At 35.2% G+C, this 27,272-nt stretch overlaps 1 protein-coding gene across 1 annotated transcript in view; it reads right to left on the reverse strand.

The window, feature by feature from the left end:
• Positions 1-27,272, reverse strand: part of LOC145663230 (death-associated inhibitor of apoptosis 2-like) — a 71,685-nt gene that overhangs the window by 15,724 nt on the left and 28,689 nt on the right. Inside the window, exons 3-6 of the mRNA XM_081729601.1 lie at positions 18,053-18,244; positions 14,961-15,142; positions 13,623-13,742; positions 751-902 (exon numbers count right to left, since the gene is read on the reverse strand). Of these exons, the coding sequence (XP_081585727.1) occupies positions 751-902; positions 13,623-13,742; positions 14,961-15,142; positions 18,053-18,244 (646 nt within the window). The remainder of the gene's footprint in view (positions 1-750; positions 903-13,622; positions 13,743-14,960; positions 15,143-18,052; positions 18,245-27,272) is intronic.

Consider the following 27,272-nt stretch of genomic DNA (forward strand, 5'->3'; position numbering starts at 1 on the left):
CCCGTTGAATATACAACAGGCATACGGATAAATGTCAATGGCTCGCTGGATGACAATTATCATTTTCAAGCAAACACAGAATAAAACTTCACTGGAAAATTTCCTAAGCCTCTACAGGAGTGTAATCGGTACAGTTTCTTGAAACATTCATAAGTGAATTACGAAGAGCTCTTAGAAATTTAACGATTCTCCAGTTCGTTACCTCAATTGTAGCCGTAAATGCTCCACAAGAAATAAGCAGCCCAACAGCTTCCTACCAAGTATTACAGGATCATTTGATGACGTATTGATATGTGGCTTGAGGATATACAGAACTGTAAAATTTTCATTAGGGTCATCCATTGAAATCTGAATCATTTTTCTTAAGTTGAAGAGTGAAAGCGTCTCTTGGAATGCGACTAGAAAGTCAAGAGCTGTACAATTCTCCAAAAATGTCCATGCCAAATAACGCGTGCACACTTACCCTTTTACAGTACTCCAGAATCGTACATTTATGTCTCTTTTAACAACTGAATTAGTTCATTTATAACACAACGTGAAGTGTATGCTATTTTGTCAAGATGAAGCTGCATTTCTCCGACAATCTCAATGTCTGGGAGAATAAGTTTCACAACTTTAGCGGCGGTGGGCACGATGTATGTCATTACACTTTGAATACACCATAATAATCCCTTTTTCAGAATGCTATCTTGTACTAAGAATTCCTGTAAATTACTTTGTTTGTGAATAGAAATTTCCAGAAATACTTACTCCTCATCGTTATCTCTGTCTTCCCCCAACTGAATGTCTAACGCTGCTTCAATTAAAGATTCAGTCGAACTAAACGGTAATCCTGTTTGTTCCATTTTCTGACGCAGAGCCATTTTAATCCTTGATGGATCCAATCCTATTTGAAGAGCAGCCTGAAACAAATAAAATCAAGTAGTTAAATTTTATCAGTTTCAATATACAATAAAACTTAATGTTGGCCACCATTCGTTTCATTGATGAGTAGCCAACATACGTAAAATAAATGTATTTTTGAACAAAAAAAAAACTATTATAGATTATAATGTACAGTCATTTTTTTAAAAATAAGTCTCACACTGTCACAACTCATATACAAAAAGTTTGTGTTTTGGTAACAAATAAAGATCTTAAACAAAGAAAACTCATATTTGTTTTATTTCCGTTTATGCATAAGGATACAGAGCTTTATAAAGTGACGTGGGTGGCAGCGACGTTTTGAACAGAACTATACGGCACTAAATATACTTATATGGCACTAAATATCTGCACCTGCACATGCATAATTTTATTTTACTAATGATGAACATAGTGAAAAATCTTTTCTTTAATATTAAACTGTTGAATGTATCTTAGTTTCCCATTTACACACTATAATTTACAGTCGCGGTAACGTAGTTGGTTGAGTTTAGCGTTTCTTTTCAGCGCCAAAGCTATATGAGACATGGACTTACAGTTTAAAATAGATTTGATTTGATTGCCAATTTAGCGTCCCTTTCAGCAGTGAGGCTATATGAGACATGGACTTACTGATTAACGTGGAATCCGAACCACATGAAATTTCGCCGGGAATCGAACCCGGGCCTTCCACGCCAAACGCGCGTACCCTAACCGCTTCGCCACGAGGGAGCTCAACTTAAAATAGAATCCGAAATACCATGATGTGTTCAAAAATCAAGGCTCTACCACTGAGAATCGAACCTGGAAACCCGTGTACCAAAGGTGTGAGCGCTAATCATCATATTAGCAGGATGGGTTCGCTAATTCGCAAGGCTATCAATTGGACGGCTTGGGTTCGATTCCCACTGGGGGGGTTGATTCCAATTTTATCATCGTTTCACAGATGCTAATATGTATGGAACATATATGGAAATCAAAGCTCATTTTCCAGTGTAGTGCAAAAGCTCAATAGAATATATTCTAAATGTATTTTCAAATTCCAGGTTTCTTAAGTTCCTCAATATATATGAGAGACCAGGAACCTCTCCACTAGACGTGTGTATTTTACTAAGCCACCCTTTCTTCCTTGCCATATGATTGCAAACATATTTATATCCACTGACAGAAATGAATAATGTCAAGATATTTCATCGAAGAAAATGCTGAAGCAGAATATATCTTTCCCAAAAGATCAGCAATTCCTTTGCAATAGAAAAAAATAAAAAAAATTGCAATAACTTTACAAAGTATAAAAATGTAGGGTTCATAATTTTTAGAAAATAAAATTCCACAGAGAAAGCAACTTTTGGGATCATCGGTAAAAGTAAATTCTAAATTCCAAGAATTTCGTTTAAATTTCATGATAATTCCTCCTTTTCCTAGCACCAAAGAAATTCCAGGTTTCTCGGCATGAAAGAAATTATAGGCTGACTGAAAATTTTGCAGCTCTATACACATTCAGCTCCAGTATCTGAGTTACTAGAGGAAGGACTAGCTTTCATCCTTCTGAACTAGTCTAGTGGCTAGTGTGTGCACTGTCGGTGCACACGTAGTCCTAACTTTGATTCACGGTGGGAGAGCATTCTTGAACGTATTACATGGTTTGAATTCTACTTTAACAGTAGGTCAACATCAAGGTTACTAGAGTACAGGCTGCCTCGAAATATTTAGGTTTTCGTTCGGAGGGAGTCGGTGAAGATCGTAATAAGTCACTCGCAGACCCAACGCTTTGAAGGCACTTGAGGATTCTATGATCATTCTACGGCTTTAAATGCATTAAATATAATTAGAATGATTATTTTAGACAATAATCTTGGCATACTGGAAACTAACAAAACACAAATACTGTTGAAAATGAAGAATTTATTTTAAGCAAATTTCTTTTAAAATGTGGTGTTGTATGTACAGAAGAAATGCTGAAGACAATGATGTTCGTGAGTTATGTGAAGTGTGCGACATTGAGTCAAAATTAGCAATGGAAGATGGACTGGCGTATATAGCAGGTTGACCTCATTTAAGTAATCAGTGCAATAAAAATGTTCCCGTTCATCACTCTTCACCATTATGGATTCAAAGCAGGGGTTTACCCACGGGGGACCCATCGGGGCCAGGCCCCCCAAATGATTTCTTGGAACCCCCCAAATGACCAGCTGTTAAAACACCATCATAAGATTACCTTGGTTCAGTCATTTAAAAATAACAATGTTTACATATAATTAATAGTCGGTAAGTTATTTACAGATCCTAAAAGAGTATGGTATCTCTTCCGTGTAAGGAATGACTAAATGCACAGCTTGCTACCCCATTTGCTACAATCGATTGATCTAGTGCTCCTGTGCGGATTATGTCCAATATGAAGCACGAAAATATTTTATATAGGCCTATTTTAAAATAGTCAATCTATGCCAATACGAGAATTTGTATGGTATTTTTAGTAACGAAAAACAAATACATATTTTTGTCAGGAAATCATAAAGAAATTCAGAGAAATTTCAAAGAAAACCAGTTCTGTGTACAAGGGCTTAAATTGCAATAGTTATACACAAAAGCATAACGTTTAGTACGGAGCTGTAGTTGTTGATTAAGCATAATAAAAACTACCTCTTGGACAAAAAGCAAAACAAAAGCATTTTTTTTTCGATCATTATTCTATGTAGTAAATTACAGACACTTAAGTTTGATTCTGCACGTAAGTAACCAAAAAGTATTTTACTATGTAATGTTAATTCAGTGTAGGATTTCTCACGCGAAGACCCTCTTCCTTATTCTTAAGGAGGAAAAGAGCAGACGACAATTTTTTTGCGCGCTTCACGGGTCCATGGAGGACGTCATTCACGGACAGTCAATGACCGTGCAGCATGGATAAGAGGCAATTTGTTCTCTAGTAACCCTGGGTTCACATCTCATACTGCCTCGGAACTGACAAGGGATGCTGAACTTCAATAAACAATTAGCTTTGAGTTTGCTTCTTGCTTGCAGCTTCCAGGAAATTCTGGAATTTCTTTTTGTAAAAGTAATCCACTCTTGATGGATATTTTCTAGGTATATCATTTTTCTATGTAGTGTTACAATGCTTAAGTAAATGTTAAAAAATCCAACCTTCTAGATCAGTGCTATTCAACTTTTTTTTTTTTTTTTTTTTTTTTTTTTGCATACCCCTAGACACAGTTCGCCATCCAATTGTGTACCCCTAAAGCTGTTTAAAAGAAATTAAATCGAAACGAACTTATTAAACTTAATACACATCTCTTGTTGATTAAAAAGCGGGACAAATAGAGACCCAATAAAAGGACAATCAGTGTGCCAATCAAAAGACTATTTACAGGAGGATACACTGCATATCCGAAAAAATTAACATGGGAAATTTCAAAATTTTCTTCAACTACGATAATCCAATAAATGTTGGAAATATGCTTATATTAGGATTACGTACCCCTAGAAACATCTTCGTGTACCTCCAGGTGTACGCGTACCCCGATTGAATAGCACTGTTCAAGATCATTCAATTAATAAGGCACTTGTGTGGTGATAAACAGTCAAAGAAGAAAAAATTGTAATCATGAAATTAAAATACATGTGAAATGAGAAGCAATGTGATGCGAAGTCTGTTCTCACAGTCAAATTGAGCAGAGAAACAAAACATTATTGCAAGATACAATGATACAGGTGGAAAAACATTCTCTTCAAGGCTAGCTCTAGTAGTAAAAACATGGCCAAGGACATAATATAAAAATAAAAATAAATAATTAATAATAATAATAATAAAACAAACGAAAAACGAATTTTCCAAAGTAAAAACAGGGGTTCAATGCATTTATCGGAAACAAAAGCATGATTAAGATCAGGTGCGAACTAACAGAAAAGTGCTACATAAGCTACCGTGAATTTCAAAAATGGCATTCGAATTCAGACTCAATTACTGTTTCTGTATTCAGTTTTAATTCTCGATTTGGTAAGGCTGATATTCAAGACTCCATATTCGTGTAGATACACTGAAATAATTATTATAACACTGTGATTTAAGGGGAAGAAAAGAACAATTTTAGATGTTATTAAGAAGAGAAAGAGAAACTAGTTGGGACATTGGGGATTGTATTAAGAGGGACGTTTCAGAGGGTATGGTGCTACGAAGGAGATTACAATTAATGTACGAAATCGAAAGAGAGAAATCATACGTGAAGACGAAGAGCTTAGCGGAAAACTGTGGAGAATGAAAGTTTCTTATTTGCAGCAAGTGACCTGCCAATAATGGCAGAATACCTATGATGATGTGATTTAACAAGATTTTCAGAGTTTCAGAGTGAGAATGACTGTTGTCTACAATATGAGATTAATGTAAGTAACTTGTGTTCCCCTTAATGAACAATAGCTTTTACTATATTCATTTCGAAGTAAGCCTTGGTTTTGGGAAAGGTCGCCCCCCCCCCCAAAAAAAAAAAAAAAAAAAAAATGAGGTTTCATTGTGTGACACTTATACTTTTTATTGTTTCACTGTATAATTTCAATATACCAGTAATGGCTGCCATATTTAGATTTGAGGTTTAAGGTTGTCATATGAAAATCATTATGAGATATATGTTTTAATAAATTCTACTTGACACTAAAGAAGATTACACGAAATTTTAATTTTGTTCGGTAGATGTTATCCACTGGAGAATGTTTGTTGTCATCTAACAAGGCGATTGTAACTTCTGCCTGAGACCATCGTTACCAGTTAAAATTTAACGGACTGACTCCATTAAGAAACGCGGCCGAGCGCTATCGTTCATAGATATGGTGTGAAGTAAGGAAAGGAAGGGCGGAATAATAACATTACGAACTCATAAAGCCCGCTAGCGACATCATAATAAACTTTGTTAACTGATTTTGGGAAAATGATTCTCTAGTGCATTTGCATATTACTCCATAACCAATTTGAAGAAGAATGCTTGTTTTACCTATCTTAACAACATACGATTTAACATTCACTCATTAATTGCTTTTAAATCCAAAGAACAACACATTCAAAAGGAAGGTTCTTAAGCATTCTTCTACTTTAACATGCAGTACAGACTAATTATACCATTCACAATACCTCTGAGAATTGGGTTATGTGTACTCCCCCCCCCCCCAAAAAAAAAAAAAAAAAAAAAAAAAAAAAAAAAAAAAAAAAAGCTGTCTACTTAATTGAAGCCAGAAAAAAAAAGTGTTGCTAGTAACCCAAATTTTAGGGCATTCGCTGGTAAGCAGGAGATGGCAGTTCAAGCCCTTACAATCCAGTTTTCGAATATCTTCCTTTTAACAGTTATTTTTTGTAATATTTAGAAAAGAGCTTAAAAAAGTGAGAGTTCTTGCAAAATCTTTATTAATGATTCAGATTCTAATTAAGGATATGAATTGACGCATGTTCACAATAATTTGTAAATGTACAGTGCACACGAAATGGTGCAAGACAATATTCTAAGAAGTGAGAATAGTCGCATATGAGTTTCCTAGCTCTGCTGATGAAGATGTCTGGGAACACCAAAACAATACATTAAATGTTAAACACTGTAAATAAAAAGAGTACGTTTACGAATTAAATTCAAACTAGCACCTTTAAGTATACACTATGATAAAGTAAGAAAAAACTACGTCTACAATGAAGGTGTCGTGTATATTTTGCATTACAAATGCAAAAGATAACTAAAAATACTCACGCATATTGGAAGCAGCAATATAATTAAAGAAAATAAAACTGGTAGCTGTTCGACAGTCACAATCATCGTCTAGCTTACAGAAGGAAAAGATAAAAAAAGATAAATAGAAGAAAGAAGGAAGCAGCAATATAATTAAAGAAAATAAAACTGGTAGCTGTTCGACAGTCACAATCATCGTCTAGCTTACAGAAGGAAAAGATAAAAAAAGATAAATAGAAGAAAGAAGAGAAAATCATGCACGTAGCGTAATAGATAACAAAGCAACTACCGATATGTTTCATTTTTATCATCATATTGAACATTCCGACAAGCAGTAAAAGAATTTAAGTTAACCTCTAAACTAACCCAGAAATATTTAAGAAATACGGTTTAAGAGAAGCACAACTTAAGAAACTTTTCTGATTGTAAAACACTTCCTAATGGTTAAATGGTAAGAGTTCTTATGTAATTATAATTTCTGGTGAGAATACTAGTGCCTCTAACCACACGTACAACGGCAGATTCACGTCTTATGCACAAGGTCGTTTCGAGTTTATGGTAACGAATTCGATCGTCAGGTAGTAGCACGCATGGAAACACCCGAAAAGTTATTGCAGGTAGTTCGAAGATGATGTGTGTTGAAATACAAAGAGGATGGTACTCGTGTGTGTGAGTGGTCATATGGCTCTAAGTAATAGTTAAAGAAGTAAACAGTGTGCGACAAAAGATTTCGGTGTCTCGAAGAAAGGGACCAATGTTGTGTTGAATCACAACAGAAGGGGCACTTCTGCTCTTGCTGGGCCCTCCAGTACTAGGCATCGTAGATATTGGGGATCCAGGCGTACACCTGATATGGTGCAGAAAGTGCGTTCTTTGGTGTGACGTTGAGAGCCCACTGTCTCAAAGAACAATAGGAGGGCAGTACAACCTTCCGCCGCGACCGTAAATTGCACAAATACGCACGATTTACATCTGGTCAAGAAGCACAAGGTTCGAGTTCACATCCTGCGTCCCTCACATGTTATAGAGAGGACGATGACAAATCAAAAGCAGCATAAACGCCATCTTGCGCGGAACAGGCGGAAGTTTGCAGTGACTCTGAACGAGGTATAGATGGATGTATCGGTCAGAAAGTGGAGAAAAAAGGAGGGACATTTCCTTCGTCCCCGTGATTATCGAGGTCGTTTTGACTGGATACTTGAATGTGTGGGGAGTTTCAAACGCGTGATTACTGCTATAATGTTGAACTTCCGCTATGCAGAGTGGCCAAAAAGGTTAAAATCAATACAGCATATTACCACACAAACACTTCGGAGGCACTATACCGTCTTGATATTCCATGGCCTTATGCCAGCGACACATCTCGAGTTGCCATTCATCATGACAAGGTGTACATTCATACAAGAAAATCTACAGTGGATGACATATGTGAAGTGAAACGGGACTTCATGCAACTCCTTTTACAGATATTCCTGTGAAATCCCCTAATGAATCCCCCCCCTTTTTTTTTTAAGAGTTCCCATTGTTAAAACGATTGTTGTTCTGACAACAGCCACACGCACTCGATGACATTTGGACAGTTTGTCAAGAAGAATGAATAGAGTTGATGAAAGAGTTGCAACATAATTTCCTTAAGTGAAACTGAAATGTGGGTGACAGCAAGCAGACAAGGTTTGCACACCAAGCACAACCCCTGGTAGCGTCGCGGTACATTTTAAGCTGGTACATAGTGTTATATCGTGTTATTATTTACTTCCACTTTTTCAATTAACCTATTCTTTCATCGTTTAATTTTGTAACTGTTATCCGTATTTGTTTAGCCTACAATGTATAACGTAAACTAGCCATTTAACTTCACTCAATTAGTTACATATTCTGAATTTTGCTCAGCTCAATCACTTAATCTATAGTTAGTTTTACTCAGATATCTTAAACAGAAACTTGGAACAGTATTATTAATGTTAGTTTCGCAATGTTGGGGTTAGCAACTGGAAAGTCAGTACTATAATTGGATAAATTTGCTTTAGATTTATATTTTAGAAATGTTTTAGTCTGTATGATTGTTTTTATTCTATTTACATGGAGGTTTAGATTATTTACACTACATGGAAGATTTTAGAAGAATGTATATTTTGAAGATATTTACATTTGACTGATGTCCCCAACTTACAGGTTATTATGAGAGCGATATTACATTAGTATGAAAGTTAAGCAATCTTTATTAAATAAGAACTTTCTGATATACAACTGAGTGTACATTTGCTTACATAGGATACTTCATTATGTAAGTAGTTACTTAATGATGCTAAAGTAAAATTAAAATTAAAAGAGAAGCAAAGTATAAAGAAAAAATAACATGTGAAGATCAAAAGTCCAAAATATGAAATTTTAATGATATATTTTCTAAAAGATGGACCATATATGTATATATCACCCTACATTTGTCACGTATTCCTTTTTAACTTTTTTAAAACAAAGCATAGTACGTTTATATAATTATTTCAATAATAAAAGCTTATGATTAACAACTGGTATTGTTAATATGTATATTAGGGTGGTCCTTAATTTTTGATTTCCTAATTTATTTGGACTCACCCCCTAAAATGGTTCCATATGGGACTAAATTAAGGAAGGAGAAAAATTAACTTCATTGAATAATATTAAATGGTGCCCCAAGCGACCTAAAATTTTGAATCCGATTACAGTACATAATATATGGGAAAAATCTGGAATAAAATCTTGTAATTTAGAAACGGCTTAAGGGAACGCAAAAATACCCTGGATAATGGAACTAGAGGAAGAAACACACCTAATGTTGTATAGTATTGTCACAGCGGCCATCTTGAAGACCGCCATCTTGGATTCAGATCAAAATTTTCAAATAGGCAGAGGGTCATGTGACAAATCGTTTTGAGGTGGCGTTTCACCAGAAACACAAATCTGGCACTATTTTAAAGATAGCTTTAGTCGTCTAAGAATTATTACCTGTGAAAATATTTCTCTTTTTCACAAGTAATAACTCTTACACAACTCAATGTAAAGACATGAGTTTGGCTCGAAAAGAACAAGAGGGATATGCGCGGCTTCATTAGAAAGAGGAACGCAAAAGAAAAATGCACTTTTGAAAATGATTTCTATGAATTTTACACCAAAATACACGGAGGTAAGTATTTCAAGAAATGAAGAGGAACACCCAGTTGAGTATGTAAGATAAAATGTAAATATGTGCCTGTGTGCGCCTGCAAGAGATGTAAAAGGGGAAAAACTAATTTTAAAACTCCAAGACAGGTTGCTGCTCTTGATCGATACAAGTCCACTGATAGAACGAGAATACATATTCTGACAGCGACGGCGGAAACATTAGGCCATAATGTAAAGGAACTTTAAATATGCATCGATGCTGAGAGAAAATCTGTAGCGAAATTGCATAAGACCACAAAAACAATTTCGGAGTGCATCAAGTGCGTTAGTTGTGCAATGAGATGGAAAACTACTGCCGAATTTGACTGGTAGAGAGACTATCGACGGGTTATCAATATTTATTACAGGAGATGCTCATGAGAGGCTAATGGGTGTTCTCAATTTGTCATCATGAAGAGAACGAACATATTATTTCTACTACAGTTCGTTAGTTTGAAGAATGGAACTTGGTAAAGTTCGTGCAGGCAGTTTGTTGTCACACTATTCCCTGCAATATGTGTCATGTGAACGGTGCTTTAATTCTGCTAAAGCAGATGTTCCAAAATGATCTTCTATGCCTTCCTTGTAGACACTACATTTATGAATTGGTTTTAAAATGTGTATTTGACAAGTGTTGTGTTTCGTTTGCATCTGGACCGGACGTTCCCCTATTTAAGCATTTTCAGAACGATTGGTCTAAAATAGATTGTACTAACTTTATTCCAGAATTGATGATGATAATAACGTAAGGAACAACATTTCAGATGTAAGAAATGAAGTATTGAATTTTGCTATCAAACTTGTAGAAGCAGGACACCGCAGAGAAGATTACAGTAAATTTTTAGAACTGACATTCTAGGATGGCATACCTGCTCGAAGAGTTTTCTTTCGTTTGCCTGGAGCAATTCACCATGCAAGGTAGATGGGAAAAGCAATATACTGTTTAAAAATATTTCTCTTTCGCCAACATTTTCGTTTAACGAAGCAAATAGAAACGGGTCTTCGGAGAGCATGAATTTTTCTGATACGACTATATGTCCAAGCTTGATTTAAATGTGATCAAGTATCCCATTCACCATTACAAGACCTGCAATTTTTGAAAGCTTTGTACAGTTATAGGCAAATAGATAATGAATTATCTGAAGTGGCTCTTTCTAAATTTTCTCGGCATCTCTGGTACTTGAAGGAGGAATACGTAGCATTGAAGTTTTTTGATGATGAAGTTAACATAGTGGAAAAACAAAAATTGGTTGAAAGAATTAAAACTGTAAGGAGAGACCGTGAAGCAGCAAAGAGGCTTGACGCAAGGATAATATCATAAAAATTCTTGCGAAAAGAGAAATCAGTGATTTTGATACAACAAACAATTTTTTCTCGTGAGATTTAAAATACCTAAAGGGTTTCTTGAGTGTGATCCGATTTCATGGTCAGATAACAATCACTATCTTCAAGGAAAGACAATAGTTAAATTCATCTCCGTAATAAACGATGCAGCAGAAAGGGGAGTGAAACTAACAGAAGATTACAACATCGTTTTTACGAAAAATGAGTATCAGAAAAAGTTTATTTTGCACATAGTGAATTCTCATAGATAATCTTTTCCTAGATGTGACAAAAGTGAACTGTGTGATATATAAGATAGAAAACCTATTGAAAACTTACCCCAAAGCTACAGTACTACATAAATAAGGGATATTTCAATTTCTTCCATGTTATATTTTTTCTTTTTCCTCATAATAGTCTATGAATCATCTTGATGGAAAAACTTATTGGTAGTTCATGGGGAAACAAAGATTTAACTTTCTCTAGCAGTTTGTTTCCAGTTTATGTAAAATACTTCCAAAATTCTTACAAATCTGTGGTCCATAACTACAATAAAATAACATTACATCGAAGCATTTCGTTTTTCACACGTAATAACTCTTAGAAGATTATTGGTAGCTTGAAAATAATACGAGATTTGTGCTTCTGGGAAAACGCCACCTCAAAATGATATGTAACATGACCCTCTTCCTATTTGAAAATTCTGACCTGAATTCAAGATGGCGGACTTCAAGATGGCCGCCATAATAATGCTATACAAAATTAGGTTGGTCATTTCCTCTAGTTCCATTATCCAAGATATCTTTCCATTCCCTTAAGCCGTTTGTAAATTACAAGAGTTTATTCCAGCTTTTCCCCATATACTATGTATTGTAAACGCATTCAAAATTTTAGGTCGTTTGGGGCACCATTTAAAATTATTCAATGGATCTAATTTTTTTCCTGGCTTAATTTTGTCCCATATGGAACCATTTTAGGGGGTGAGTCCAAGGAAATTCCTAAATTTATTTTTGCCCATATAAATAAGGACCACCCTAATGTATATATATATTAAAGGATACATAACATACAATAAGAATGAAACAGAGAGGTATACAAGCCTGGAAATGTTCAACTGTCACCATTTTAGTCTCCCCATTTTTGTGTTAGCAACGCATAGCTAAGTCCCTCCTGAGATACAGTGGAGTAAAGTTTTTTTTAAAAAAAATATATATATTGATGTAAATCCTACGCTGGCGTTGTTTTTTCTTTCTCATAAAATGTGGTAAGTTAATATGAGAGACATCCTGCCGAGGGAGGAGTGTTACCCCACCTAAATGAGCAGATTGTACGAAACATTGATTCCAGTATTGCAGGTGGTACCTCACCAATAATATGAGATAGGCAGGGATGAGAGTAGTTTCCAAGGTGTTTCCAGATTATAGGTTAGACTGTCGTGTTGTAGTCATATCGTGGGATTCGGTACTTGCGATATCGGGATGCCACATGGCATCAAAAGTATGGTCTAGTCTCGTCTTAACATGCTCTCGTGCCAAAATTGGAGATGTTGGTAATACTGCGTCCTCCAGTTAGAATAATTGGGAGATGAGCTTTAGTCCATCGCTTTTGATCTGGGAAGAAAGGAACCTCCCCTTCTATATGGAAGGAAGTGCGTTTAACCTTGAAGGTACTGCACGGTCACTAGGTTCAACGCAGTTAGAAATCAGTTTAGGCATACAACACAGAATATGAGGGTGCATATGGTCTCGGGTTCGATTACCGGTGGGAGAGCAAATTTGAACGCATTACAATGGTTTGGATACCACGTTACACTGTAGGCCAATGCCTCATAACCCTCGATACTGAAAAAGGACGCTAATCTTCAATAAACAACCCAAGAATATGAAAAAATATTAAAATTTTTACTTAATATGAAAATTTTGTCACAAATTATGCAATATGGAAATTTAAAACATGGTATTTTAATTCGATATACCATGGAAAATTGAGACATTTGCTACCACTGCCCTACGAGGTATTCTTGAAAATAATTTTCCCTCTCTTTAGTTATAAGACAGAAAAACATACCCAAAAGGTTGATTATATGTCTTTTTGGAATTTAGTTATGCAGTAGAAGTATAGTTGAAATGAGTCTTTCAGTTTTACGTCCCACGTTTATGCCGGCTAGGCTGAAGACGACGACGATCAGAAATGAATGAAATCGTGGAATGAAGAAAGTGGGAGGAAACGGAAGAACCCCAAGAAAACCACGCACACAGTGTTTGTCCACCACAAAGTTCATTTGGCGCGAGCTGGAATCGAACCAGGGCCTCATGCACCAACAAGTGTAGTTGAGGAAAGTGGGAGATAAACATATGGGAAAGAACAGATAACTTATTTAGTAGGTGTTTCGCTCGTAACCATTTTAAGTAATGTCGAACTCACTCGTCTACTAAACAAACACAAGATCCAAACAACTAAGACGGAAAGTTTATGTTCTCAACGACTAGGCTGACTGAGGTTTCATAAAAAACTTACCACAGCGGGCGCAGTACCCATTAGGCCTTGCACCTCCTCATCCGTTACTTCTCGAAGTCGATGACTGGAAACAGGAGGCACTACTGGGTTTTCTACAGGACGTTCTCGACACGCTACATGCTATAAATACATTTAAAAAGGGGTTCTAAAACACTGTCAAAGATAAACCACTTCTTAACACAATTTTGTTAATATTTTTAAATTTAAAATCAGTTTCAAAAAGAAAATTGTGTTAGCAGAAAATATACAATGGAACATTCGAAAAGCTTCCAATTCCCATGTACTTAATTACGAGATATTTATTAATAACCTTGGAAATTTGTTAATGTTCTTTTCAAGTATAAATGTGTTTTCACATACAATGTTCCCTTTGATTTTAAAAGTATTGTCAAAACGATTAAAAGTGAGGAATTAAAAGAGGGCACGTAAAAATGCAAATAATAATGTTATCTCTTATGAACTTACATACTTATGCTACAAAGAGATTTTTACTTATTTCAATTTTCCCTTCTTTCTCCGTATTCACAATATCTATAGAGCTAAAGCGAAAATTTGACTTGGAATCCTTATGATTAGTATTAACTGTAAGTTTTCCTTTAGCATCAAACTGCTAATACGAAACTGGTATCTATTCGATGTTTTTAATTTTTTATAATTCTCAAAGTAACGAAAAAACAAAAATTAATATCTAAATGTGAGATCTGTAGCAATGTATTGTACAGTTAGAGAAAGCTGGTGTCTAATAGATAGCTGCACTTCCTGCAAATAAAACGAAGGGAAGGATTATTCACCAATTACTGCAGTATTCTTTCGAGCTGTTTCTCGACAACCAAATTACGACCAAGCTGTTATCCGTAGTCGAATGTTAAACTTTCTATCTAATATTTCAACTACTGTTATTTTTGTAATTTGAAGGGTCATATGTTACAAATCATCCTGTTATATAATTACTATTACGAACTGAATTCCTAAAAGTTTTAAGCTTGTCACCAGAGCTGCTGCGGACTTTTTGGCAACAGCGCTTCCAATGTACCACGTGTCTGTCTAACGCCAGCTTTCCTTAGACAACACTAATGTAAGAAATACTTGTTGACTTTTAGATATTATTTATCATTATGTAAGTTAACCACCAACCAATTATGACGTCAATACAAGTGGGCATATTATGCAGCAATAGAAAAACGGTTAACTTATACTGAGTGATCGCATAATACTTATTAACACTCTACACTACATTCGATTAAGAAAAGTTGCCGTATATTTTCTGACAGTCGAGTTCCATTTTTAAAAACAACTGTGGCAACAATTGCTGAAACAAGTACAACGAAATGTACTTACACTTGGAGGCTCAATAGGTGGACGTTCTTTGATCGCTTGCTTCGTAAATTCTTCACCTTTCACCAAAGCAACAAAGCCACAATTGGGAAACCATCGCGCATGCTCCTGCCACGGTTTATCTCCCTTCTCCCAATGCCTCAGTCCTCCATCACAATGGAAGCATCTAACATTATCACTTACACCTGAAAACAGAACAAGCAGTCATAAAAGGCTAACACAAAACTACTGCAATCACTCCTCTGACATACTTTCCCTGTTCACTGAGCAAAATTTAAGAAGCGAGAAATATGCCTTTATAAGTTTTAATTCACACTAATTCATGCACTTAAATTTCAATTCTAATGTACTGTATTTAAATTTCCCATTTATTTTATTTTACTTCGCACATTAGTGACCAGAAAAAAGAATGCGTTGCCGAACAATTCGTGGAATGACCTAAAAGAAAACAACTTTGTGATTATGACGGCAGTAAAACTTATTGTTGACTATGCACTTTGGGTTTAAAGTCATAACGTCATCTCTCGTGTCAAAATGACGCCCTTTGATGGAGAAAGAAATCACTTGGTGCCAGATTCTGAAAAGACGGAGAGTGGGACAAGATATCATATCCTAATTGCACTGCCTTCACTATGGATGCATTGGCTGAATTAGCTGGTGCACTGTATACCAACAGCATCACATTTTACCTGAGCATTTCTCCACGTTTAGTTTTCATTCATCTCGTAACCGAGGTAAGAGATAAGAATATTATTGACTGATGGCTAGTCTCTCATAATGATCCCCTCACAGTACCAGAACACGGTCAGTGTTACTTTGGCGGCACTCTCTTGCACCTCTGCTTTTCAGCGGATCGACATAGCAGACGATCTTCCAACTGTTTGCTCAATTTCTTTGTTTCTGGGTTGTAAAGATATACCCAGCTTTCATTCATTGTGACTACAATTGGACACAGTTCGGATTCCACATAAATGCCTTTGGAATGCACTGTGCGGAGTGGCTGCAGAAAGCAGTAGCTTATGGATTTACGAAGAAAAAAATCAAAGCAACAAAAGTAAATCACTCATAATATTTGCCTCCATTTTACGTCTTCATTTTGTGTTTCCTTTGAGCCGTTATCACGAATATAACAGAAGGTGCATCACATTTACATCACACCTATACCAATTTATGCAATTATTAATTAGGTTTCAAATGTTCAATCACAAAACGGTATAAAATGAAAAGCAAAAATGTCTAATGAGTTGGCCTCTTCATTATGTAGTATGTATGAATTTACGTAACAGAAATGTTTACATGTATATAAACTTTATTATACACATGTTACTTCATTACACCCGTGTTTTGAACTATCTTAAGCACTGGAACATTCATGCAAGCTAAGGAAGTTCAAGTTCCCAGGCAACTAAAGAAAAAGCTTTTGGTACAGTCTTAATGTTATTTTCAATTACTGTAATGATTTGAAAATGAAATCAAAATAAAGATGTCTACTTCAAATTTGTTGTGCTCGAAATTCATTGTATTCCTAACTTATGTTTATACAGGCGACTCACTCCCAAACTCTCCTCGCTCACAATTCACTGCACTGTGCACGACATCTGCGGTTCTCTTCTGATGTGTGGCAACACAGCGATCGCCATGCTAGAGATAAGCAGCATTCTGTTCGCTCTCATTTTAAAACTAATTACATACTCTATATAATCTTAGAAGCCTGTTTGTGTAGCACTTGGTGCTTACTAATACCGCCTTCCATTATCAACAAAATGAATCCTAATATTTCAGATTTAGTAGCACGAATATGCTCGAATAATCCACTTCAAACTCCGCACACTAAGATCACCTGTTGAAGAATGATCGGTTTCAGTGAGAAACAAGAGGGCGCGACTTGCTACTGCACATACTTCAAATTCCATTTCTCTTCTGCGCTGTTTGCGAGTCTAGTCAGCCGAAAAAGTTTTCATTCCGTTCACAGCGAACCAACATTTTTCTTGACGCTTCTTTCGAATTCTCTCCTGGAAAAGGATAAGCAGCCGACACTTTCCCATCCTGCAGACACTTTCTGAAGATGCAGCTTGTTATGAATTATATTTTAGATGGATTCATAGCTCACATCTATTTCAGCCACAATACTTTCAATGATTACTCTCCTGCCTTCCAGTATGATTTTCACTTTCTCCGTCATGACGGCATCTTCTGGGAAAGAAGATTGCAGTAAAAAGAATAAAATCTGAAGTGAAACATATTCTTGATACTGAATCTGTATCAAAAATCTGCCTGTAGCTAACTATTTCCGTTTTATTCATTATGCGATCAGTATTGTAATAGAACACACGTACGTTTTCATCACTTCCGGTTTAAATAGATATATAAAAATTGAGAATAAAATTCATTCTTTGGGTGTCGAATCTGTGTCAAAACCAGTTTTTTGATATTCCTCATGATTTTGCTCTATGGAATCCAGAAGCACTGCAACTTCCAACCAGTTCCGGTTTTAGTAGTGTTGAGGATGTTGATAGTATGTTCTCTTGAGAGGCTGAATCCATTGCTTAAATCCGCTTGTCGCTATCTATTAGCATTTTGTTGTATGACAACTAACGTTAAAACCGGAAACGGTTAATTTCTATCACTTCCGATTTGAATAGAGGGATACGGAAGATTTGGATATATTCCTGGAACGCTGAATCGATTGAAAAAAAAAAAAAAAGCTTCTCGATATCTCTTACCGTTTTTGCTCTATGGAAATCAATATTGTAACCGGAAGTACTAGTAAATTTCAACCATTTCCGGTTTCGGTAGTGTTGCAGGTGGTGATGCTTTGTTCTCTTGAGACACTGAACCGATTGCAAAAGCTTCTTGATCTCTCTTACCGGTTTTGCTCTGATAGCTGTCAACAGACAGACAGACACACGGGCGGGCGGGCGGACAGGGCATAGCCGTTCTATAAGACTTCCGACACTTATGCCTAGCGTAGTTTGGAAGTCTAATAATATTAACTTATTGACCTGTAGAAAAGAAAGTGTTTGGCACACTTTTCTTTAATGTAACACAATAACTAATCATATTACAAGTTAGTTATTGAATAACGAAATACTTACCAACATAGTAAAACCCAGACTGAGCCATTTCTTCTGCAGTCTGTTCAATTGACGATGGCCAATTAGTGAAAGTTCGAAGCCTTGATTCAAACGTTGCGTACTTTGGATGTCGTGGACCTTTGTGACTTTGAATGCCCAATTCCCTTGCCATGGACTCTTCAATTAATCGCTCATTATTAAAGGTTTCAGTCTCTAAATAAAACCAAAAAGTGAAATTATAGTGAAAACAACTGAATAAAAAGATAATGATAGTAAAACTTGGTAGTTTACATTAATGTATTATATATATATTGCTTTAGAAAATACAAATACTAAGATAATGTGTATTTAAAGTTACTTCATATAATAATAATAATAATAATAATAATAATAATAATAATAATAATAATAATAAAAATATTCATTGTATAATAATGACAGACTTTTATTACCATTATCTAACAATACTTCAGTCGAGTTGTCAGATTAACAAAATGGGAATATATAGTTTTTCTTATATTACTAAATTATGGTCATATGAAGAGGTTTTTGGTCACACAAATATTCGGAATAGTAAACCATATCCGTATCCGTATAGTAAAGCAGAATCCGTATAGTAAAACAAACTCATCTCGAAACGTTAATTCCTATTAAATCAAATACTGATGTCTGTTTATTTAATTCAAATGCAAATTATCTCTCATGTGTATTTTTTTTTTCATAATGGAGGTAACATCAGAAGTTGAAACGAGAAAGTTTATTACATTATTGTTATTACCTGTAGCAGTATTAGTTTTTGTAGTCGTAGTAAAATCGTAAGATGGCGCCCGCCTATCCATAGACATTAGTAATCCGTTCCCGATCACGGAAGAACGTTGGACAGTACTACTCTAAAGACATAAATAATACTCATACTGTTATTATTATTATTATTATTATTTTAATGAATCGCTATTGAAGGAAAGTATATATCAATAGACACAACTGATAAAGATACTCCAAAAAATCTCATACCGTATACGTCAAGATAATTTTTATTATTATTCTACACATACATATTTTGTTGACAGCTTTTTAAATACTGTATATTTGATAAGAATTTATTACTTGTCAGATTTTAAAAGAACTTTATGGTTATCCTTGGCACTTTAGTTACACACTTTTGATTACTTTCTTTCCAAATTTTAGTCCGCAAATAATAGGAGAGTTACACAAGACTCTTTGAACGGGTATTTGCAGGAGGTGTTTAGATGAACGAGGAACTAATAATAAACTAATATACAATGTTGTAAATTAAATAAAACTCGCAATATTCCTCCCAATTACGAAATAAATCCAATGAAGGAATTATCAAACGGGACAGGACGTTTGGGCGCCGCCATTTGGGCGCAGACGTTTCGGCGCTGCCGTTTGGGCGCCGGATGCTTGGGCGCAAAGCCGTTTAGGTGCCGGACGTTTGGGCGCGAGGTACATAGTAAAAATCACAATTTACGACATATAAAGTAAGCTAGGCACTGAAAACTAAGCGCGAACCAAGATATATACATTTCCTACACTTCTATCTTTATCTCACCTCATTTATCTGTATATTTTCTATCTCTGTCTTATTTATTCATCTAAATTAAATAGTTTAATACGTTTGTGGTATTTATTGCCTAACCTCGTCATGGATTGATTTTTCGCTTGTTCATGATTCTTGTACTTCTGATCTAATGTTGATCTAATTTTTGTATTATATAAGAAAGCTAGGAAATGAAGGAATCAGACGAAAATTTTCTTAATGTTAATAAAATATATTGATTTAATTTTTGTATTTTTTTTTTAAAAAAAGTTAATAATTACATACTTACGAATATTAAAATTTGTTTTCTTTCGTATTACGTTTGCCAAACTCTTCTCTTCCTTAAGTCCAATAAAGAACTACCAATAAAAGATTTCCGCGCACTGGAGTTGAGAGAAGTAGCCTCGCGTAGAGTAGTCGCTAACGCTCTCGCCTTCGGTGCGAGCGGTCCCGTGTTCGATTCCCAGTAGGGGCATTCGGTGGAAAAAGTGTAACATGCTCTTTCAGGCCAACCACCCTGAATGAGGTTTTCCTGGGTTTTCCTCATTCACACCAGGCAAATGTCGGGGTGGTACCTAATTTATAGGTCCAGGCTGCTTCCTTCCTTCCCTTTCCCCGGATAGTGTGCCCCCTCAAACGTGCCGGGCTAAATGGCCTTAGATGCCGAGAGCCCAGAAATCTAAAAATCCTAAATCCTAATCGAGTTGAGGGAAAGATGTTAATACAGGGTGTCTAAGACATTGAGTTTAGGAACTGCAGTATGCCGTATTTCTGGTATCAGTTTTTTTTTTAACATTCCAATATAAAAGTCAAAAGCAAACAGTTTTTTTTTCGTCCCATTGTAAACATTTAATCTGCATTAAAGAAAGTGTCGAAAGAAAAAAAAAGATTTCAAAGTGAAAAATAATTGTTAAGTGTACATATATTGGTCATTTAGCCACTAGAAATGTGTTTGACATTCACACTTATTGCATAACTACAGTAGAAGTCCTGCTTTAAGTTTTTTAATGGAATAGGCTCACTATGTACGTAATGCAGTCAATCATATCTACTATCCATTTCATAAAGATAGGCCCCTGACTTCGCGGTGCTGCCGTGACGTCCAGTCAAAACTTATATTGCATTGTCGTACCTCGTTGGAATTGCTGGAATGTTTTCTTTTTAATACTTAAGACATAAAAATTTTCTTTGTACTATGTAGTGAGAAAAAAATAAAAATTAATGAAAAAGTGCGTATTTTTTCGTACTTTTTTGGTAGATCAATGTTTATAGAGCTATATCTCAGAAAAGAGATCACGTGAAATAATTTCCTGTGTACAATATGTAGATGCATCCATTAACTGTAAGTTGTGAAAAGTTCAATTTTCATCACTTGATATTTTTTGTGTAATTAAAACAAATGTGCGAAGCTCTGATCTCCTTTACCATGGTAGGTAGAGAAACGTACAAAATACTGTTCGAAAATTTGGAAGTCTAGTGTTCCAAATATTTGGAACTATTAACAAAAAAGGGTTTAGTTGGTAGAGTATTTATTTTTTAAAAAAATATGTTTACTTCAACATGTTCTCTGCGTTAAGCGGTGAGCCATGTTGCAACCCAATCTTTAAATTCCCCGCGCTTATATGAAGAAACAGCATACAGTAATTGGAAGTGCGGCAACGCTGTCGTGCAGTGTTGTCGCGTTCAGGAAGCTTGTAGCGCGAAGCCTACTTCATAAGAATGTAATAGGAAAAAGTATTTATTATAACCTTTCACAACATCATAAAAACAATGCATGTACACTCATGTGTAAAATTATTGTCGCATGTCTATAAATATGTTATTGTAGGAATATAATTTGATAACGAATTCGCCTGGTATTTCTTATAATGTTAGTATGTGTATAATCGGCAAAGACATGTAGGCTATGTGGAAAATTTCATGTCAAAAGAGCAGTAAATAAGAACAATAAAACGAAACTAAAATTTTCTTATCCATTTAGCAACATTTTGTTTTACTCATGCTAATTTTCGTATTCTTTTCCTATGAAATTTACCACAAATATACATTTACCGACTCTACATATAGTATCAGTATTAAAAGTACCCTGCAAAATCATTATCAAATTATATTCTTAGAAGAAGACAGTTATAGATATGCGACAATAATTTTGGACGTGAGTGTACACATCTCAATGTAATCGAAATAAAACGTTGAAGTAACACATCCAAAAACTCATATCTTAATCTATTTACTTCATTCACTTTCGTCATGACTTTGTTGACTCATCGCTGCTCCTGCTATCTTCCCTAATATTTATAAACAATTGCTTCATTTCTACCTCAAGATCTATCAGTTACACACTCTCCAGCTTACGAACATGTTAAAGGTTAAAAAGAAATGTGCCTTGGCAATCACGTGTTCACGCAAGTTCTGCGATCAATTCCCTTGCCGAATGTACAGTAACACAGAATGGGTCCTTTGTTTTCTTTCAACGAAAGAAAACAATGCAATGAGTAGGTGACGAGGGCTGTATTTGCGTCTAATCACGTTGCACTGATTAAGTCTTCAATACTACTTCGGTTCGTAGGCGTCAAAAACTTACACACGCATTCATATCATATGGGTTCATTGCAATGAGACGGACGAACGGGCATTTATATTTTCGTGAGTATATCTTGTGCTTTTTGATTTAAAAAAAAAAAAAAAAAGTAAATATTCCTTCACGAGCGGCGGTGTTACAAAAAGAAGAGGCAAAATGTTTAGCGATAATGAAATTGCAGAACTGATGAATGACTCTGACTCAGACGGTTATGAGTTAGTAATTAATAGTAAGGACATTGATTATTCTGTGCTCAGTGGCGTATCCGGGAGTGAACAAGATAGTAACTCTGCTTCAAGTAAACCTGAGGCTGCGCCGAAAAAAAAAACAAAAAAAAACCGCGTCATTTCTATTCAAAGGCAGATTCTAATGTAGCTTGGAGCTCTTAGATCTAAAAACAGATTTTCTGTGAATTGTAAACTCAATATTACATATCAACTAAGGTTGTATCATATAATAAACTTTGTGCGTGTTTTTGTTTCTGTGCAAGTGTATTTTGTACTGCGTGCAATAAGTGAAGAACTGACAAAAATCAACAAATTTTCGAGGACCATCACATGCAAATCCAAACAAGATAAGAGTTCGCTTTTCTAATTTTGAACACTTGGTACATTTACTGTATATCCTGTTAATTTTTAAGAAATTGGTTTAAAATCTGTGGAGACATTACATTTTTAAAATATCTCTAAAAAGTGACGGACAGTGCGTAACAAGTTTAAATACCCGTCCGGCTGAGAGTGTATACGCGTCAGGAAAATGTGGCAACGTAGCACTCCGTATAAACAGTGAAAGCGAAGGGCGCAAAGCAGAGAAAATCATAATGTCATATTTGTGATTGTTTATCTTTTAAAACAAGTCAAAACAGTTTGGTTGAAAAAGCTACTTTAAGATCTTTCTAAAAGTTTTTTCAGATTGTTAATACACCGCCGCAATTCAGAGATAATGATGTCTCACTTTTTGCTGAATAACAAGATAATTACTACGTGTTGAGTAATGAAATTTTCAGAACTTGCAGGTAATATATGCATCTACATATCTTGCACAGGAAATTATTTCATGTTAACTCCTTTCCGAGATATAGTCCTACAAACATTGATTTACCAAAAAAATACGAAAAAATACGCACTTTTTCATTAATTTCTATTTTTTTCTCATTATACAGTACAAAGAAAATTTGTATGTCTTAAGTATTGAAAAGACAACATTCCAACAATTCCAACGAGGTACGACAATGCAGTATAAGTTTTGACTGGACGTCACAGCAGCACCTCGAAGTCAGGGGCCTATCTTTATGAAATGGATAGTAGTCTGGTCTACTTACCATTGGCTTGAAAAGTTATCAAATAAAAAGCACGCTTAACTTTGGTTGAAACTTAAATTTACAAAATTTAATTGTTAATTCAGTTTTTAGAATTTTGAAATTCCAGTATTTCTAGTATGTAAAACAAAATCCAGTATAATTCAAGGACTTCCACTACAGTAGACACCTTGTGATATCTTGATCCGAACTTAGTACTCAGCGCCTAACATAATGACTTTTTAATTTAACTCGCGCCCAAACGTCTGGCGCCCAAGTGGCTTCGCGTCCAAACGTCCAGTGCCCAAACGGCGGGGCCCAAACGTCACGTACCGTTATCAAAGGTTATCATAAATAAACTTTTGATTTTTTTTTTTTTTTTTTAATCTTTGTGAAAATTCTATTGCTATGCATCCTAAAATCATGGATAATCTCGTACCAAGATTTAAATTCCTTTGATCAATACAAGTTACACGACTTAAGGATAAAAATGCATCATGAAACCTTAAGCTCTCTATCCTTTGCTTGTCCTCCTAATTTTCCAGCATCAAATTTAGCTCTTCGAATTTGAGGATGGCAACAATTTGAAGCAATTTATTATTATTTCTTTTTTAAATAAATAAAAAAAAAAATGGATACAGAATTGACTTTTGAAACAATTTAGTGATACACTGCAATTCCAATTATCCGGATTAATAGTTTTGGACGCAATCCGGATGACTGGCACAATCACAAAAAATAAATAAAAAAGATTATGTTCTGAACTAAAGATTTCTCTAAAATCGGATCCGTTTAATAAAAATATATATATGGCTGGTTCCAGTGAATAACCGGCTAAGTCGACTTTTTTTTTTGAAAATTGAGATTTTACGGGTATAAGCTTCTTTTGGTGAGTTCTACATCGTGTAGAAGCGGCTAAGGCGAATTCATAAAATTGAGGAAGTTACAGCATTTGGTTATGTCAAAATTAGCATGGTAACTGTTGTAAAATTTTACTTTAAACTGCTCTCCTATGAAATTTACTTTCCCGATTTAGCCGGTTATTCACTGGAGCCAGCCATATATTGAAAATTAAACTACTTTCACTACAAACAAATTCTTAGAATATAAGAAAAACAAAAATATAGTATTTGTGAAACTGGTGAAATATAGAAGCATCCAATTCAAAGACAAACTGCGAGAATTCCAATTAAACATAAACATTAGTTTAGAAACAAATTTCAAGGTAATTATACGTTTACAAAGGAACACGTACCGTTAGCATTTAAATGTTTTTTTTTTTTTTCTTTCTTCCTTCTTTCTTTCAAACTATAATGTTTACTTTCGAGCTACGATAGGAGGAAAAAAAAGTATAGTAATCGTAAAAAGCACCTGAATCACACTTCAACGGATGTACAGCCACGAACATAAATAAGTAGAGGTTGGAGCCATAAGAAATAACGACTCTTACCTATACTTATTTATGTTAGTGACTGTACAAGTTTCATGCCCCCTACATGGCGAAAAGTGTTTTTTGAACGTGTGTCAATGTTCAATGTATAGATTAACGTTCAATGACAAAAGGCTATATAGTAAGAAGTTTAATAGTGTTAGCCAGAGGCGGTTTCTCTTAATGTTTGCATGTTTGTACAAACCTTCTTCCAATATTTTCATTTTTTATTTATGCTAAATCACTTTTCGTTTTATTGTCAACATCATCTTTCCTTAGAGAAGTTCGTTTGAAACGGGGCTGGCTAATAGCTTTTTGCTTGAGAGTTTGACAAACTCCCCAGTTGGGCTACTGCGGGGGTTGCGAGGTACGAGGATCCTTATAGTGCCTCACAGGAATCTATATGTTTGCAGATCTTTTGCAAGCAAGTCTACCAACTAAAACAACTTTTCCAAAACAAAACGCTTTGGAACTGGAAATTCTCCACCGTCTCTTCCCTTGCAATATTGGTTGACACGGTTCTCGCCTGAAGGGGAATGGTTCGCTCCTCCAAGTCGTACACAGAGGAAAAAAAAAAAAAAAAAAAAAAAAAAAAAAAAAAAAAAAAAAAAAAAAAAAAAAAACTTGCGCCTTGCCTAAATGCGAGATTGCCAAGTGGTCATAACTATTGGTTCTGTCAACCAAGTAAGGTCAAGGCAGTTATGGAAACAGTAAAGGCGACCACGTAAAGAGTGAAGACAAATTGAGGGTGCCAATAGTTAATACACTCGTGTTTGAATCAGTAAAAATTTGGCAGCATAGAGAGAACGTTTTCAGAATGGTGAATAAGAGAGTTGGAGAACAGTTTTCAGAAAAAGAGGGTTAATGGGGGGAAGGGGTGAGATTTTAAAGGGGACTGCAATCCCTGTCCTCAACTCGACTGACCAATGTCCAATGTAGGAAACACTTCGTCTTTCTTCACTTTCCTCTTCCGCCTACTATCACCCACGCCTTTATCTGCTTAAATAGGGGTAGCACCCCTCTCACTAAAAGGTCTTTGATGGGGAGTATTTGGATGGTATCTTTTGGCGCAAAATAAATCACACCGGAAAAAATCATGTATTTGAAGTCAGACGGGAGTATGTTCACGATCAAATTGTTGAATCTGTTCGTACTTTGTAGTGTTGTGTGTGTGCGTGTGCCGGTCTTTGTTGTTCATTGGAATGGTTCTATAATTGCATAATTACGTGTCTGTACCTGATATACGTGAAATGACAATGAATTCTGTAACGTCTCTGTTGAATGAGTCGTTTTCAAAAAGAACTTTAGAAGCAAAGTTACCTGTGAAAAACATCAGAGGGCCGATTCCGACTCTCAATATAACGCAAGCAATTAGAAGTCAAAAACAAACATTTACAAGGAAGTTTAATCTCAACTTGTATGAACAGCATAAGTGGTTATGTGGATGTGAAATTAAAAATGCTTTGTTTTGTTTTCCGTGTTTGTTGTTCGGGGCGGGGGAAGATGGTCCAGCATCTGCAAAAAAAAAAAAAAAAAAAAAAAAAAAAAAAAAAAAAAAAAAAAAAAAAAATCGTCAGCTTATATAAAGCACGTTCTTAATGTTACTGTGTTGGGAAATGTGAATATTGCTGCTCAACTAGATGCTGGTTATAGGCAGTCCATTGAGAATCAAAAAGTGACGCAAAACAGGTACGTGCTCAATATAATTATCAATTCGGTTTTGTGGCGTCTTCGAACTGGCTTTATGAGGACATGATGAAACAGACTCTTCTTCAAATCCATGCGAATTTAATGGATTAATTAATTTCAGCGTTGAACTTGACAGCGCTCTCAAGAGTCATTTGGAAAACGCAACAATTTTTTTAAGGGTACGTCAAACATCATATAAAATGAGCTTCTCCATTGCATGTTAGAAATATACCATGAACAAATCGCTAAAGAAACGAGGTCATATATTGTTCACCATCTAAAATTCAAAGCAAGAGCCTCCACTGGTGTTAGCGATAACATTTCTGTAGTACTCGTTACAGTGGATATTATTAATGAGTACAAATTCAGGGCTCTGCACATAAAAGCAAAATTATTTAAAATTTAAGAATAAACTGATACTTCATCATAACAATATACAACATTTATTAAGAAAATTAAAACTAGAATGCAATCCATAACTTTCTTATTTCAAACATTTTGACACAATGTAAGATTAAAGAAGAAATTATGTGAATAATGTGTTAATTAACATCATAGCTGAAGTGCTATTTATGGCTTTATGGAAATTGAACTCATATTAGGTTTTAGTAGAATACCTCAAGGTCAGGATGAAGTGTTTCTCGCGAACGGACAACATGATGTAAACAAAAATTTATACCAAAA

Source organism: Thermobia domestica, chromosome 1 (genome assembly GCF_964235325.1).
Source record: "Thermobia domestica chromosome 1, izTheDome1.hap1.1, whole genome shotgun sequence".
Lineage (NCBI taxonomy): Eukaryota > Metazoa > Arthropoda > Insecta > Zygentoma > Lepismatidae > Thermobia > Thermobia domestica.